Consider the following 18,899-nt stretch of genomic DNA (forward strand, 5'->3'; position numbering starts at 1 on the left):
ATGTATTTATCGTATGTATGAAAAAATATTTTACACCTGTGTCTTCAAACCATGGGAGCTAATGTTCATAACAATCACCAGGGCCATGCCATGCTCATCATGTTAAATTGGAAAGACAGCGAGGGAGCCCTGATGGGGCCGGATCCTCCCTCGCATTGAAGCTAAGCAGCGTTGGTCCCGGTTACTACATGGATGGGAAACTGTCCACAGTCCTGAAATGTGTGTGCCTTCCTAGTTTTAAATATCTCATTACACAAGGCATCCACATATTTTTTTTAAAACCGTGCTACTGTCAGTTCTTGAAAGTTTTGCACTCAGGGACAATTTTGGGGCGTTTGCTGATTTGCATTCTTGTATTTTTAGTCTGCCAGTCAATGGGCCGCGGGTAATGGCACAATTGTACAATTCTTTCCTAACATAGTTCAATAAGCATTTATATATTTTGGTGAGACTTTGGAATGTGTACTTGTCAAGTTATCTTTATAAAGCAGATTATTTTTGAAAGTCAGACCTGACAGTGAGGTGGGGAAATGCTGACAGGGCAAGTAAGTCACGAGTATTTGCCCAAGATGTGGCAAGAGAGTTTGTAATCCTGGACACTGTTGTAGTTATTCTCCCCTTATTGTGGCTGCTTTTCAGGGCACAAATAAAGGACACATGTCGGTGAATAGCATTACTTTTTTTAAGCATGCAGACGCAACACATGGGTGTTTTTGAAGTTGCCAAGCTTGCTCAAGTATTTGGCAACTAGGATTTTAATCAGGTTCATGTTCCCAGTGCAGACGCTTACCCCCAAGACCACAGCACTTGTTTCATATTGGGATTTTGTTTTACATGGAATATTACACTACAGATTGGTGGGTTTAATAGGTGAGCACTTTTTATACTTTTCCAGCAAATTTATTGGAACATTTTCTCTCTACGGTTATTTTTCTGGTGTTCACTGCTTTTTGTAAAAAAGTCCAAAGCTATTTTGTTGTGCGCAATTTCTTCTAAGAGGAAGGACAATCGGTCTACATTTGTAGATTTCACTTTAAGATATATGTTCACTTACTGTACGTATATTCATGGGTGCCTGTTTTTGCTATTAGGGCAAAAGTACCTAGGCATATGTTATTCTTTCAGCTGGTCATTTCTTTTCCCATGTCCATGCTGCTTGAATGTGGTTACTTGGGGTTGTGCAATGACAACAGTCAACAAGAGACCAGCCATAAAACAAGGGGCTTGAAGCACACTGCTTAACCAAAGTGTGTGGTCAATGGCAAATCATTTAATCTCACTGCACATTGCTAAAAACATTGTGAGTTCTCAAAGAATGCAATCTTTTATACATAACAATACTACTGTAAAATAGGACAAAATCAGTTTCTGATTGATGAACATCTTTGAGCGATGGGTTGCAAGTGTTTTAAAATATGGGGTGGCCGTACCCACCGGCCGAGGCCGAAGACCATGGCTAGTGGTTTTGAAGTGTTCAGCAGTGCTCACCAGCCATGGACAAAGGCCAAGCCTAGTGGTCTCGTAGAGTTTAAAAATGGACAGTCGGACTGACTATGTCCAAAGACCATGCTAGTGGTCTAAAAGCATTCTAAGCATCTATGGAATACCAATACCCTTGAAATTCAAGGAAAAAACTTTAGTTGCTGGGACATTAAGTTGAGAACTTAACGCAACAAAACCCCTGAAATTCAACTAAAGCCACCATAACTTTGCAACCCGTGTTGCACAGCCTATGACCACAATGATGACACAGATCACATCACTGATGACATCACTAATCACATGTTGTATGAGAACACTGATGACATTAGAAATCACATCAATGATGCCATCACTGGTGACAAAACTAATTACATTGTACTTAACTGATTACATCAATAATGGAATTGCACATAATATCATTTCATTAATAAGTTAGCACATGAAAACTTTGATTACCTTAATAACAATTTAAGCCGTGGACTTGGCCATGACAAAGTCTGGGGTCACTGGCCAGCAACAAAGCAATAGCTAGTGGTTTGTCAGTGTTCAAAAATACCAATGTGCATGGTTAAAAGCCCTGCCTAGTAGCACATCACTGTTTTAAAATATAAAGTGGGCAACGTTGAAAGCTGTAGTCAGTGCCGATGTCAGTGGTATTCATGCAGTAACTGGGACCAACCCTGCTTAGCTTCAAAGCGAGGAAGGATCCTGCCCTCTCTGTCATGAATCTACTTGTTTTATGGCAAATATCTTAATTTTTGTCATAAATGAACTTGTTTTGTCATGCACAGTTTTATTTTGTCATGAATACATTTGATTTGATTTTTCATTTTGACACACATCAAGGATTTTTTTGTCATCGCAATCATCGCATTGATGTTTTAACACATGAATACGTTTGTGCATGAATTGTTAATTCAAATTAATTCGTGTAGACCTACTTAATTGCTTTATGATTCACAAATGATTAATGCATTTGTTGTTTGTCATTAATTAATTCGTTTTCCATGCAATTCTTAACTGGCTTCTATGTATAAAAGAAACATTTTTCTTGGGTGACTATTTTTACAAATGTGGATATTTTGTAATTTAGGTAAACATTACTCTGTTCCCAAAGATAACCTTTTGCACATTTTATAGACGGCAAGTGTCCAGTCAGAACGGTAAGAGATACACTGAAGTGGTTTGTCATTTGTGAAGTTTGTCGTTGAGGAAAACTGTTGACATATTTCTATCATGCATGACTATTCTTACCCCTGAAAGCAATTTGGGCATGGCTTGATGGTGTAGCCTTGTCAGGGTAATCTGAATCAGATGCGAGAGGAACCTGCATTTACACACAGACATGATTGTAACAGCAATGCTACTGAAAAGGTACCGCAATGGAATCGACAGACAAATCTTCCTTGTCAATGTATACACAGGTGCTCAAGTGTAAAATGATGTCAGTGTTAACTTCAACAACTTGCAAAATATATGAGGTTTGCATGGAGCTCATTCTTCCAATTCAAGTGTACACTCTTTTGGAATACCCCACTGAATGTCTAGTTTTGTCATAATGAAAAAAAAAGGCTTTATCATGTGTCTTAACTTACTGGTTCCTCAGTATACATTTTTTTTTAAATAACTCAAAATCTGTTTTATTTAAATATTATGTTTTACTGGTGAATAGAGGCCAGTTCCCCCATACTCGCAGGAGGATAGCTTAGGAGCAACGTGCTCGCCTTGGAAGCAAGACGACACAGAGCAACACAGGTTTGATCCCTGGGTCCACGCTTAGAAATCTCTGGGTATTAAGCGCGTTATCAATACCCAATCATATCATATCATATCATATCATACTCGTGTATTCATTGTGTTCATAGAGTCTACATTGATGGCTGTGTTATAGGGCAAATAATATGTATAATTACAGTTCAGAATGTACATTGCAGATTGAACATTACAACTATCCATTTAAGGATATCATCCGTGATATCAGAAAACATTGTGACCTTACCGCTGCTTGAGCTAAAGTTGCTTGCTGACCCTAAAACAAAAGATTGAATTCATGAGTCAAGCTTAAATCAGCAACATTGTTATATTCAGACATGTGATGGGATGCACAAACAAAATGTGTATTATTCTTACCCCAGCTTGACCAAAAGGAAATAGACCCTAAAAGGAATACATATCATTTAATATTGGAAACAGCCCAAATGCGTGTATGACAAATTGCAGGCCATGCATGGATAGGGAGAAGAAACCATTCTAATTCAACAGTGTCTAATCATCTTTGAACATTAATAACATAATATAAGAACACCATACCACACCAGGGCTTTTCTTCATGATGTGCTCAGCTCTGAAGGAATTCTAGAAATTACAATTCACAAAATCCCACATATCACTGCTTCTGCCCCTCTGTCTCGAGGGCAGATGTCCTCATAAGGCATGTATGAACAACCACGTAAATCAATGTATAGAACTAGTTGTGTTATTTCACATGTCCTGGTGGATTGGGAAAAGGTCTTAAGAGTAGTCATTGATTTACATGTCATTTTCAAATAAATGCGTGCGTGTTTGCGTTTGAATAACGAGAAGACGACACTTATGTTAACTATTTAATGGGGACGACTCCATGTTGTGGAGTACTTAACAAAGTCTACGTTGGAGGTTAAACAAATATAATGGGGCCACAATTTCGAACAATGGCATTCATCAAAGCATTTGCATGTTTATTTAATCTAAAACAATAAAAACAACTGTACTTTTAGGACGATGTGCAGCATACGCTAATTTTCATTCAAAGGTTTCATAGATTATGGCAATTCGTTCGTTTGACGAACTTGCAATACACCCAAAGAGTACTCTCATTTTTTTCTGAGCTCACTTGCTACCTTCATAGAAACATTTATGATGTGTTATCTAATTCAAAATGTGATTGAAACAAGTAACTTACTGGAAATTAATCGAAGGGGAATGGTAAGGCCTGCATCAAAGAAGAATCATATTACAATCAATATTTTTGACCAATTACACTTTGAATAAGTATTGACTTATATTGTGCAGCTACAACAAGAATATCTAGTACAGTGATGTTCTGTAACTTTTGTATGCTAGTAGCTTACACACAGGCAGTAACATTATTTTGTATATATATTTTATACAAAGTAAATGTGAAATAAATGATATCCTTGTGCTAATATTGATAATGTTATATTTTATATTTGTTTTATGAGTAGGAAACTGAAATGATCACTGGTAACACTTTTTAACATTTTAGAGTGAACGGATTTTCAGAAATTCTTCTTTAGTAAAGAAAAAATATATATTTGAAAACCTAAATTCAATACATTCATGGAATATAGATGAGGGCAAACATCACACGTAAATGAGGAATGGTGCCATAGGGAGTGAGAAAAGGAACACCCCTTGTACAATATGTTTAATAGTTTATGCCCTTTTGGATCCAATGTATAATGTTTTTGCCTAGTATTCATCAGTTTTCATGTTCTTACTGTAACAATATGACTAGCCATAGCACGATTTGTGGGGATATGAAATAATTAATACTATTGCATTTAGTGGAACGCACATTGTGGGTATGATTGAACAGTGGAAATGGGCTTACTTCCTCTGTGCACATGTCTTTTGTTATAAGATTGTGCCACAGGGTCTTACACATGCCTTACATGTGTTGGGCCTGATTCAAAAATGTAAATATATATATATATTTAACTGTGTGCCATTTGCATGCAAGAAATAGAAAACACATCATTCTGAGAGTGAAATGATTTTGTACTGGCAGATTTCTATTGCTTGCAGCATGTGCAGCCTGTAAGCAAATAGACTTTATGAAACCGGGTCACCCAGTATGCAGGCACTGAGTAAAGAGGGCTGCATGAGAAGAACCACTTCAAAATGCAATCCAATTCTTAAGATCATGGGTTTTGATTTGCACCTCTTTTACATACTCTGTAGCATCACGGAACCAGGGAAATGTGCAATGCAGTCTGGGAACTCAACAGCCCTCTACAGCCCTCTGACAGCATTCATTTTCAAAGGACCAACATATACCTGCCTTGAAAAATCCAACATCTGGTCGTGTCCCCAGCCTTCTTTCCCTGCTGAGCTGATGTTTTTATGGAACAAGACTCAGCAATTTACCAAAGGAACTATAATACATTTTGCATCCTGAATAAGAGACACCGTGGGTTCTTGGTGTAGAAGTTTTTTTTTATTTTTTTTTATTTGTCTATGGTTCAAGTACAAGTGTAGAACCTTTACAAAATAATATACTAAAAACAAAATAAAAAATTACATTCACATTTGTTGTCATCTTACAATAAAAATACATTTTTGCTATCCTTAACATTTTTGACATCTGTGTCTCATGATTAAGAAGTTATTTTTCAATAGACTTGCACAGACTGACCAACTCAAAAACAAGAGGTTTGTGCACACCCTGCATCATCCGTGCCAAAAGAAATTGCAGGCATTCCTCGAAGTCGATGTTAACAAATGTCATCAAGCGATTAGAACCTATAGATTTAAAATGAGGACACTATCGAGAATTAGATGTTTCAAAGTTTCCAAGCGCTTATTACATCCAGGAAAGTGACAGTTAGTCCGTGGAGCGCCATTACTATTCCAATGCACAGTTCTTTCTCTGGTGTGGTACAAATTCATTGTAAACCATATATAGGCTTTCCTGGAATTATTACACGGAAACAGGGTAACATGATTGAATCTCGGTAAGCGAGGTTTGAGAAACATTCCATACTCTCTCGCAATTTGTAAAACGATATCCTTTCTATTGTCAATCGCCAATCTTGTTCAAATTCCATGGTGGATTGATATCGAACAAAGGATGCCAAATTAGTGGAGTCTATCAATTCATGAAGATCTACGTATAGAGAATTTTTTGGCAGGAAATGAATTTTTTCATATCTACACAATTGGCACCATTTCCAGCATCCGGATAGGGCCACAAGTCCAAACTCATGTCTGATTATTGCATTAGGAACTGACATTGGTAATTGCATCGCACTTTTGATCTTCGAACCCTGAATTCTATCTAGTATATCACTCATGTCTCAAAGACATGAGTGTGGGCCACAGCAAATTTTTCAAACAAAGAGAGTTTCTTTTGCAATCCCGCAGGTGTAGGATCAAAAATAACAATATCGTCTGCAAATGCCATCCATTTAATGCATAATGAGCCAACCTTTACTGCAAATAAATTGTTACATTCCCATTCTTTATCTAAATTTGCAAGGTAAAGATTAAAGAATGTGGCCGCAAGATTGCAACCTTGCTTAAGCCCAATCAAGGTTTTAATTGGATCGGTAGTTTGTCCATCCACTGAGATCTTAATCCTATATTAAGTGTTAGTATGAAGTTTGATAAACCAAAAGAGTAAAACAGATGGAATTCCCATAGTTCGCATCTTGTTCCACAGAAAGTTTCGGATAACATTATCAAACGCTGACATCATGTCTAACATAGCTACATAGACAGATTGAGCATTCCCTCCTCTTGTGCCCTCTATCATGTGAGCCATAATAGCAGCATTCGAGGAAGAACTCATTCCTCTCCTGAAGCCTGTTTGATATCTTGAATACAGATCCTTATCTGCTTTGAATTTTTCTAATTCATGTAGGAGAAGAATAGAGAACAACTTCGCGTCAGTGTCAATCAATGAAATAGGTCTGTAATTCTGGGGAAGCGCAGGATTACCCTTTTTAAATATAGGTACTATGTTCGCAGTGGTCCATGAAGATGGAATAGTTCCGGTATTAATAATGGATTCAAATTTAATTTTCAAGAATTCAGCCCAAATTCTGGGTCAGCTTTGTAAAGACACGGGGGGAGGCCATCTGAGCCAGCAGATTTAGAAAAATAAAGTTTCGAAATAGTCCATCTAATGTCTGTCAAAGACCATTCCAAGCGAGCAATCTTGCTATAGCAAAACTCAAAATCTGGTACAGCTTCAAAGTTGGCTGGCATCTGATATTTGGCTGTAATATAAGCTCCCCATTCTTGATTGGATATGCAATTATGCGTTACCAATATCGAGGACTTGTCACCACTTCTAAGTGCGCGCCAAATCACTCTGGTATCATGGGATGCTAATGCTTTTATGAGTTTGCAATTTTCCCTATTGTAATTTAGAATACGAGCATGCCTAAGATCTTGCTTATAGGATTTCAATAGTTGGAGACGCTTCTTTTGATAATGTAGCGCTCCCATTGAAGTTATTTTGAGTTGTCTTAAAGCCTTATTTTTCTCCCTTTTTCAAATTTTGCATGTAGCATCAAACGGATGCAGATGTTCTACCTTAGTATATTTTCTACTAAAGTGAGTGAGGGCTTTCTTAAACAGTTCCATAAGGGACTGAGTGATTAATGTTAAATTGATGGTATTCGAGTAAATAAGAGCGTGTGCCTCTGGCGACACATATTCAACAAATTTCAGGCACAGGCTTTGATTCCATCTAATAGACATTGATGGGCGATCACTCTCTACCAGAGTCAAAGCTGGTTCAATGGTTAATAGTTTGCATTCCATATTGAACATGCAAGAAATTCGAGCATGATCACTACCTGAGATTTGAAAGGTCTGTAAAAATGAAGTAAGGACTGTAAGCTTCCTCGTTGTAAATATAAAATCAGTAGTTGAAGTCTTACTTCCACGTGACCAAGAAATGTGTTGTTTACCATCCCCATTTAATATCATGTCCATGTCCCAATCACCAAATTTCGAGCCCCTTCCATACGATAGTGCAGAGGATTTGACAAAACCATGCCTGCTAGGGTCCCCACAATCACAATTGAAGTCCCCGCCAAGAATAATTTCTAATGACAGATGATTCTTGGCTATATTTGATAAACTATCATCAAGTTCTTCTAATATTACATCAATAGCTACTGCAGCTGGATTCCAATATAATGATAATATTAAGATGAGTGGAATGGTCTTCAAGTGGGTTTTTACTAATACACCCAGTACACTTGGATATTCCCATATCCATCTTGATTTTAGATTGACGGAATTATTCATTGCAATTGCAAGGCCCCCACTCGGGCGACCTTGTTGCGACCTCTTTGCAGGTGCGCAATATGTAGTGTAACCTGGAATAGTACGAATATTCATCTGCATTGTTTCCTGTAAAATCAAGGTGGTTGGTTCATCCCCAGGCAGTAGCAATGAGCGCCATGACATGAGATTAGAAAAACCACATGTATTCCATGAAAGAACTTTAAAAAGAGTTTTATCAGGGAGCTATGGCTTCACATGCTGTTTAGTTGACCCCAAAATAGCATTAAACAATGGTTCCAGCCATGGCAAAGCAGTTGACCTTGCTACCTGCGTTAATAATGCTTGCATATCAGGTTCAACATTAGAATTAGATGTCTGCATAATCTCATCAGATGGCAGTGTCTTGATAAGCATTGGATCTACATATGCTAGAAAGTCATCTGCTGTGGATTCCAATTCAAAAGTGAAGAGCCTACATCCGTTATTTTTTATCTCTTCACGATTAAACCAGAGGAATTTTAAGATAGTCTCTGAACTAAAATAACAGACAGCCCTATGATTGTTAGTCTGGGCTATTGACACTCTCAGAATATCCTCTGACTGAAACATTCTCATTTGGGGGATGCGAGCGGAAAGAGCCAAAATGAAGGAACGGTTAATACGCTTTCCATCGATGATGGTTGCATCCCCTTCAAAACCAACCAGGTAACTCCTTTCATTCATTTTATTTGCAGGTATCTGACTGTTCTCACCATTTCGAGGATGTAAACTTGAACCTGTGGGGCATGTATAGACAAAGTAGGATAAATAGGCTGTTGATTATTTGATAGGCCCCCACTATGGGCATATCCCTGAGTTTCCCGGGGCCCCTTGTCAGTGTTCTCAGCAATATTCCTTGCCAGACTGGGGTGCGATATACTTTCCATCTCTTCCACCTCCACTGGAATAAAAGTTAATAACTGCGTCAATGTTTCAGCATTGAGTGTACGATCTTGGAGAGCTTTAAGTAGATCACGAAAAATCTTAACAGCGTCCATATTACTTTTTTCAGGCAAGGCTCTGCTTAGGGCAGGGCCATGTATCGAAATGCGATTAGTAGCAAGAATCCTTTTAAGATCCTCCTTTTCAATGGAGGTTTTCATTTTGGAAGAGATGGTAGATTTCTTCACCGCATCCAAGTCTGGCATGCGTGACTTTTCACTAGCACCAGGAAATGCGACATGGTCAGATTCTTCTTTTGGAGGTGGAGCTTCTACTAATGTAGTTTTGCCCATATCATTAAAAATATTTGGTACATTATCGTTGTTACACATCGTTATTGTCAGCGGGAATTCTAAGCTCTGTGATGCCTGAGAGCAAGCAGCACTATATGATTTTGCCAGAGGCAGATGTGTAATCATAGTAGAAGTTTCAACAGAATGTTCATGTATAAATACCTTCCTAGCCGTACATCTTCTTCCTAAAATAGGAAAGTAACTGTTTAAATTGGGTTTTGGACCTGGATCAATAGTCGTAGTTATTTTAATCCCTTTGTTCCCTGCTTCTTTAGTTCTTGTTTCAGCATTGACCAGAGAGGTGCTCCTTGATGTATCACTAGGCTTGGAGTCAAAGCCTATCCCCTTTGTTATTTCCCTACATGTATTAGAGGGGAACTCTGCCTTTCCAGTTCCTAATAAAGTTTTTTTTTTCAGGTTTAGCATTGGTGTAAGTGCTTCCTGGCTTTCCCTAGATAACTGCTGAACATCATGCCTTCTTCATCAGAGACAACCATCACCTCTTCATGGTCTATAGTACGTGCAGGGTCAGGTAAAGATGGTAGCAAATTATTATCTAACTTATCACTTAACGTCTTGACCATAGCTTCTTTGCACCTTTTCAGGAATATTTTCGTTGCTCTCAAGTGTGCTCTTTTTACACAACGTGACATAAAAGACAAATTCTCTTCAATATGAGAGTCACCCTGATCCTTCTGCTGTTGCTCATTGATTATTTTCACAAGTGTTGAGGGGCTGTCCGGCGAGACCTCCTGTTGAGGCATCGAGGCAATGTGTGTGGAAATCATCAAATTCACTGCATCAACAGATGCTTTCAGGTCATTGATTTCCTGAGAACAATTACAGCTTTGACTAACAGGAATTGTAGTTGGATGCAAAAGAGACATATCTCCTTTAGCTATTACATTGTTAAATTGATTGTGTTTTTGGACTGCTCCGGAAGCACGGGCATTGCCTGACTATTAATAGCTCTTATTGTATCGGCAGCAATAATAAACCCTTCTATCTTGTCCATTTGAGAACATAGGTGCTGGAGTGTCATTTTAACATTTTCTAACTCTAGATGTGTCAAATCGTGTCCTTTATCCAGTAGATCAAGTATTTTAATGATCACTGGGAAGGTGCACGGAGATTAAGTAATTTTTTCCATATGTCGCGAATTTACTTCTGATAGATCTAATTGGGTAGGTCTAATAGATACATCAGTTGGTTCGGGTGAGTAAGATAGGCAAGGTGGTACCGTTTCATGGTTAATATCTCAGTGTCCGTCTATATCATATTCATTGGTAGGGCTTAAATCGCCTATCATACATGAAGTTGTCGCATGCTGTTTTTTTAATGGAGTACAGACAAGCGGTGTTAGCGTGCTTATAGCTCGAGATATTCATTCGTCAAGAGCCACCATATTTTCCGTAGTGCAATTATAAAGTTCATTAGAGGATTGATTAGTCAATAGAGATGGTAAGCAAGCCTCATGCCCCAACTCTGAATGCTGTCTTATTGGACTATGCATTGTCTTATGGCTAGAAAAGAGTGCCGGGGAGATGGTGGAAATGGGCTCATTTCAGTAGCGTGTATCGTCACAGCATGGGGTGCTGAGTTCGACTGATAATTAGGTTCCCCAATAATACTTGAAGTTACTACTTCCAACGTAGTAGGTTCAATATAAGATGTTCGACCTTTGCAAACCATCGCATCGATGCCAGTGGATGTCAGGGGGGGTGTATTGGAAAGCAAGGCTTATTCAGTGCATTTACTACGCAATCCCCCAGCCATATCTCTAATAGGCTACTGTGATTTTCTCTATGTGCCACACCCTCTATAGTTTTTTGGCGTCAATGAAACGGTGTATGAAAGATCAGTGATTTAATTGAGATATCTCACATAGTTTGCTCAAGGTCTCAAACGCGGACTATATATGCTTTCCACAAAACATTACAACATTGCAACCCCAGTCTCCTGCTCACCGCGCACCGCACAGCAAACAGCCAACAGTACTTCCGTACTTTCACAGGTGCGTGCGCATGGTGCGCAGGGGGCTGAGTTTTTAATTCCTCACAGAGTCGGGATGCAGTCGTCACTTGAGCGCGAGCTCGAATCTCTAAGATAGAAACAAAGGGCGGACTTTAGTGGGCGCGCTGATAAGGGAGTGTCGCAGGCAAACAACTAACACAACTTACACGGCTTGCACAATGCACCCGCTGGCCAACCTTAAAGGGTGCCGATATTAGCACAACAAAGTTCTAAGCATTCTTAGGCAATTACTTTTCTTAAAGGTCCAGTGCACTTCTCTCCCAAAACCTTCCACAGCCAATAGTACTTCCGTACTTCCACAGGTGCGTGCGCAGGGTGCGCAGGGGGCTGAGTATTTAACTCCTCACAGAGGCGGGATGCAGTCGTCACGTGAGCGCGAGCTCGAGTCTTTTTCTTAAAGGTACAGTGCACTTCTCTCCCAAAAACAGTGCAGCCTTAAAAACCATCCTCCGGTTCCAATTTCAATCGAAAATAGCAGAGTCCTTCCACAGCCAACAGTACTTCCGTACTTCCACAGGTGCCCGCGATGGTGTAGAATTGACAACATCCCACCAGAATTACACCACTGACATCACCTTATCATGCACATGTATAATATATGAGGATGGTCTGAGAGCTGAAATGTCTGTTCTATCTTGAGAATGAGCCAGTTATAGGGGGTATAATGATTTGATACAAGATCTAATTCGGTACTGTTCACATGATAATGTGCTAAGATTTTATAAACGATAGTATTAAATATTAGCACCCGGGGCAGGTGTCACAGCCAATCAGGTTGCACAGAACCTGGTCTAAACCTTACGGCATAAGCCTGCATTTTGAGTGAACTGACAGCTGCTTGTGTCCACCACGGTTGCTCCCACCACTGCCATCTCGCTTCTTCCTCCCCACGCCTCCCCACCCTCTCCACCGCCCCTTACCTGAAGGGGTTGTGACATCACAACACTGCAATGCCACTCCTCTCATGTCCACTGGCCTACCATATATATGTAAGAGGGTTTCCGATCTGAGCTTCACTTTCATTTCTATGTCAGCCATGTTAGGTTGTATTTCTTTGAAACCATTAAATATTTAGCTATTAGCACACCGGAAAGTAAACCCAGGCTGCTAATAGCAATAGTCAAGGGCTTCCATGGCTATGCTGGGTGGTTAAGTCCCAGGGCACTGCATTATCTCGGGCTGTAAGCCGTAACCCAGTACCACCCAAGAAACCCGTGATGATGACTATATTAACAACTAGGGTGGGTGCGCAACCTATCAAGTTGCTCAGAATGCACGCACAATCTCACGTCACGATCAAAGCATGCATTCTGCATAGGCTTCTTGGACAAGCTCACCATCTTTCTTCCCCGTCACATCTCTCACCAGCTCCACCTCCACACCCTTCTATCTTCAACACAAGACCTCAGGCCGCCATGAAAATGAAAAAGGGGCACCACACAAAGTCATGCCTTACATTTCCATGATGGCCATAATGGATGAATATTTGTTTCTAACAATAATTGACGGTTAGCGCGCAACTCATTCTTCCAAACAAATACATTGATGTCAGCACCCCATGATGCAAGTCACGATGCTATTAACAGTCATCACTGTCCCACAGGCTTCACCGCCCAGTAAATGCACCAAAGGCCAGTGCTAAAAAGACCTTGCTCCACTTAGGCTCATAACTGGGCAGCAGGCCCATTATCAGACTCTAAAGCAAATGCAGGGAGTGGAGGAGGAGAGGGGGGCGGGGGGTAATTCCGTTTAACTAAAGTATTGAATAATACGCGAAAACCCCAGCCTATAATGCTCCATTTCCAGCTACACCAATCTCGTCATGAAATGGTAGGAGTGGGTCCTGCGCATCATGCGAAAGCAATGGAATAGAAACAATATACCTTAACTACTTTGCAACAGCCCCCATGAAAGAGGACAATATCTTCGAACACATTACACTCAAATGCTTCAAAAAACGCATGCTTGTGCAGGTCGTTCTGCTGTGTTTGCATTTTCTGAAATACCTGCTTACACTTGGCTTGACCAGAGAGAAGCAACTGTGGATTGCTGTGCTTTACTTTTCAATAGCTGGCTTAATCATCATTTTATACAACGGTGCTGTCATGATTGGAAAGCAAAATATATTTACCTGAGCTGGACCACCAGGAACAGGAACAGGGACGGGGATAAGAATCTAGAGAAAATAGAAACTGAACCTTATAATGTGCCCTTTAAGATGTTTACCTCATCTGCCTATGTATGTATCTTTGTACTGTAAGCATCGGGTCACGCCTGTCTATCGATAGCTGCATGTATCAAAAGTTTAGCCCGTCTATTACTTAATCTGTTGGACGGTCCACCCTCATGATCCTTCTCCTGTGTTATATGTGAGGTTTGTAAGATTTCATTAAGTGCAATCAGTAATGTCATTATCAATATTGTTAATGGGCCACTGGGAAATCTACCCAGGATTGTCATCCTTGCACTGAATGTTTGATACACTTTCAACAGAATCCCCTGTCAATGTATGTTCTTCTTTTCCATCACTGTGGTGATCTCAGGAGACCATACCTATCCAGGTCCTTAGCCAGAACAGTATAACATCAGCTTCCATTGGCTGTCCAGCAACCCGTGCATTGGAAGATGAGGGACTGAAGTGTAGGGTAGCAACATGTAAATGGCGGCTAGGTGCATGCTGAAGCCGAGTTCAAGGTGCAGAGGTAAATGAGGGGAAAGTAGTGTGTGATGAGTTCACTAATGTTTAGGACATTGCTGTGCTTAGGATTGGTGCTTTAGTAATGAAGTGAATATGGAAATGTGTCTGTGTGCTTTCACTGGAAATTTTAAATTGGCTTAAATAATTCATTGTATGTAATAACAATATATGTTTGTTCTAATTGCTGCATTTTCAGGATAATGCAATGTTTACTACTCTTGAGTTCTTATATGTCTAATGTATTTTACCAATCCAAAAGCAATGCCAGGAAATAAATCGGATTGATTGATATTGTTACGTTGATCATTACTATGCATGATGTGTACATATATTTGTACAAACAATGTTTGATTTGAACAATAATATCATTTATTAATTCATAGCTTATGCCCTATTTGAAGCCATCAATGACTCAATCAAGACTGTTATTTGATGATGTCACGTTTAATATCAAACATGGTAACAGCAGAACATTATAGTGCACATTCGGATGGCTGTGATGCTTAATAATTGATATATAATGGTATTGGTGTTGACACAAACAGAGCTATTGATGATACTATGTTATAGTATTGCAGCATTTGTAATGTCACAGTTAATGCCATATATGCTATCTGTATCAACCCACTGGAGGAGTAAGATTCATAAAATGAATTTGAGAACATTTGAGAACATTCTAGTACAATTTATAATGTTTAAATACCCCATTGGCGAGGTTTCAAACAAGTTACCGACTGGGAAAAGGGTATTTACATTTGGAATGTATAAAACTATGTCTGAAAACGTTTTCATGGGAAATGTCATTGGTTTGTTAAACCAATCACACATTCAAAGTATGTTCATTTGTATTGCTAGCAACTTGCAAACACAATAGGGTGTTGACCAATGGCCGCTGTCATAGATACCCTCAAGAACACATACTCTGAGATTGAGTTCAAAGGTTTTTATTATTTTATTTTCTACTGGCCTGATAGCCGGCCCCCTTTCTCTAACCTAGGGATGGGATAGCCCACCTTAACTTGGGCTTCCCTGAATCCCCAGATTGGTTCTAGTGAGCGGTCACCCCTACTTTCTAATTGTGTCTATCTTATTGTGGTGCCTTATCTGTCTAGCCTCCCTAAGGGGACAATCTAAGATTCATATCAAGGATTTCCCCTAGAGATGATTAAGGGTCATGCCTTTCAGACACCCCAGTCTTCTTTATCTTCTTTGCTCTTTATGTCATCTCCCCCAATCTCTCTCTCACACACTCTCTTTCTTCTCATACACACCTCTGCCCAACTCACTCTCTCAACTCTATCTCCCTGATTCTAACTCTTCGGGCTCTCTGATGCTCTCTCTCCACAGCCTACTTCCAACCTTGGATTTCCTCTCCCCTTTTTTGCACTAATCCTACTCTCCTATACACTAATTCTCCCCATTCTCCACTCAACTACTACCCTCCCCTTTGGACTACACTATGCCTCTCTCAACTCCACTCTTACTACTACCACACCTCCCTCCACTACTACTCATTCTCTCTACCTTCACTCTCTGAGTCACCCTTTCATCCACTCCCTAAATTCCCACTACCACTCTCACTACTCTTACACACCTTCACCGCAGAGCACCACTATCTCTCACCAGCCGCTACCTCACCTTTTCTAGAAATCACCTCCACATTTCTCCACACCATACTTCCTACTTCTGTCCTCTTAGTCCACCACCTCTGTCTCCTCTGACCTCATTCAAACAACCTGCACCAGCCTTGGTTTTTATCCCCCCCCCCATACTTCTCTCATTTGTCTGCACCCCTGGTTCCCCAGCAAATTGTTCCCTATCTCCCTCACCCGGGAGTGTTCACAGACTGGTGAAGACATAAAAAGCTACTTAGACCCACCCCTTATGTTCTTGTGGGTCTGCTGATTTGTGTCAATGGCGTCCTGTGTTGAATAATTTACAAGTGTGTGCCATGCAGCCGCTGAGCTGCTAATCTACAATTGAGCAGCCTGCTCTGAACAATGTCCAAGTTCATGTCATGGCACCAGTAATCCACATGGAGCCTCTATATGGGTAATCTGCTTGTAAACAAGTCTGTATATGCTGACAGTGCATAATGATCAATGCTGCCGCTTACTATATTTGTTAAATGTGCTACATAGTGGTTCTCTCTCTCTCTCTGGCTCTGGTGGAAAGACGCTGGCAGGAGGAATCTCTCTGGATACACCTGTGGACTGCCTTGTTGCAGGTGATCCATCAGGAATGCTTTAAAATGTGGCTTTCAACAAGTACAAGAAGGTGATCTGCCTGCATTTTCGTACAGAGCTATAGGGTGATGAAGTACTATTATTGATCAAACAAGCACAGCATGAATGGATACGGACGTGGTCCCTTCAAACTGCCACTTTCACCCTCTGAGGTAGAAATGGCTTTGGTTTCCACCCTGGTAGGCCTCCCACCCATGCTGAGAGCGGTCATCATCCAATCCTGATAGGGTTAGATCACTGACCATGTCACACTGCTCTGTTGGTTCAGGGCTGCAGCTCAATCTGCTTTTTAGCGTAGTTTTGCAACAAATGAACAATACTTATCACTAAATGTTGAGCGTGCTTTCGAAAAAGAGAAATGTTATATTTTTCTGACTGTGACGCATGGTAGTGGCTCCAGTTTTGTGGCATATAGAGTGCAGAATGCATAGTGACACACACTGTGAAATGGGCTCATTAGGTGTAAAGAGGTTTTAATTGAGTTTAGAAGGCACAACCAACTGGGATTCCCTTTGTAAATATGGTGATCAATTCATTATTAATAGAATTGCACTGCAGCCTGTATTCATTTGTATGCCATACTAACATTAGTAAGCTTTTACTCAGTTTTAAACTATTGTTACATTTTTGCTACATATTAAGGATGCATTTAATACAATATTATGAAGTTATACTGAACAAAGATAAACTATCCACTCATGACTATTTGCAAAGCTGCCATGGTGGTTAGTTTACATATCATTTAGTTAATTGCTAACAGCAAACTTTTTATTGTATATGTAAGCATCTGTTTTTAATGCTTTTTCTCTTTAAACTCTGACATAATGCCTCAAGCATGAAATAAATGATCTAACAAAAAATGTCCTGGAGTGAGTACAGAGGACCCAAGTGCATTAAAGTTCGATGTAGCGTTTCACATTGTATGATGTTAGATATATCAAATGATGTCAGATATACTATACCTACATTGACCCTGTATAAGAGGTCTTCAATGACAATTTAGAACATAAAAGTAGAATCAAATTTCACAGCAAACATGAAAAAACTCTGATAATGTGCCTTTCTTTTTTGTGCAAAGCAAATATGTGCATTGGTGTTTGATCAAAAGGAAACACATTATTGCATTCCAAATGTATTCAACAAGAACGCAAACCGCATGAAGTAACAGTAAATCAATATTACCTTGAAAAAAGAAAGACAGCGAGAAAGAGAACAAGTAAAAGAGGGGGAGAAACGAACAGATCAAAAGTGAAAATCGTTAAAACTACCGCATATATCATCATATCTATTCAGTTGTTGTTTGATTTGGAAAGTCTCTCTCTCTCTCTCTCCCTATCTCTCTGTTGGAGAGAAGCATCAAACTATGCAGCCAATCATCCACAGTAGGACACATGTCGCTCTTCCACAACCTCAGAATGTGTTTTTTAGCCATCAAGAGAGAGAGCTCTATACACCCAAAAGTTCTCACTAACAGGCACATCAATAATGGGAGGGAACAGACCCAGCACACAGACCACTGGTGTACTGAGGAGGGAGGGACCTAACAAAAGGTCATGCGCAGCAAAAGTTCAACTCGGATCGGTCGGACCCTTGGGCATTGCCAAAACATGTGTAAAGTAGTACCCACAACACCTCTGAAGTTCGAGCAAGTTTTGTCTTGGATAGTTTACAGGACCACATCCTCCAATGGGACCGATATATGTAATGGTTAATCCTCTGTTGTGTGTAACAGAGATCTAAGTCAATCTTATACCTTGCTGGTCATGCACGTACCTGGTTATATTCCATACCCGACATTGTATAGCCAAGGCATAAGTCCAAATTATTCCTACCACGTTGAGAGGCTAGGCTGGATCCAGAAGGAGCAAGAAGCTTGTAAACCGATGAGGCAGAGAGCAGCATGCTTCCAGGCAATAACAAGATCGTGGGTAAACCATGCAAGCTAGCATGAGTGGGACATAAAAATACATCAAAGACCTCCCTAAGCACAGGATAATGGCAACTTTCAGATTGTCTCTGCGTATACTTAAAATGCAAGCTCTCAAAGCTAAGCATATTCTGACCATCATGAAATTGCGAAAACTTCCAAATGCCAGCCATTTGCCACAAGACCTGAGAAAGGATTACAGAGAAATTAGTCCC

At 40.0% G+C, this 18,899-nt stretch overlaps 1 protein-coding gene across 2 annotated transcripts in view; it reads right to left on the bottom strand.

Annotated features, from left to right (window-relative positions):
• Positions 1-18,899, bottom strand: part of LOC138515844 (decreased expression in renal and prostate cancer protein-like) — an 82,352-nt gene that overhangs the window by 34,749 nt on the left and 28,704 nt on the right. The window contains exons 5-7 of one of the 2 annotated variants that reach the window (XM_069630589.1): positions 13,945-13,989; positions 3,613-3,639; positions 3,482-3,511 (exon numbers count right to left, since the gene is read on the bottom strand). In XM_069630589.1, coding sequence (XP_069486690.1) covers positions 3,482-3,511; positions 3,613-3,639; positions 13,945-13,989 — 102 coding nt within the window. The remainder of the gene's footprint in view (positions 1-3,481; positions 3,512-3,612; positions 3,640-13,944; positions 13,990-18,899) is intronic. The other variant, XM_069630590.1, reaches the window with a different exon arrangement.

This window comes from Ambystoma mexicanum, chromosome 6q (assembly GCF_040938575.1).
Source record: "Ambystoma mexicanum isolate Mex_15411 chromosome 6q, UKY_AmexF1_1, whole genome shotgun sequence".
In the NCBI taxonomy this organism is placed as follows: domain Eukaryota; kingdom Metazoa; phylum Chordata; class Amphibia; order Caudata; family Ambystomatidae; genus Ambystoma; species Ambystoma mexicanum.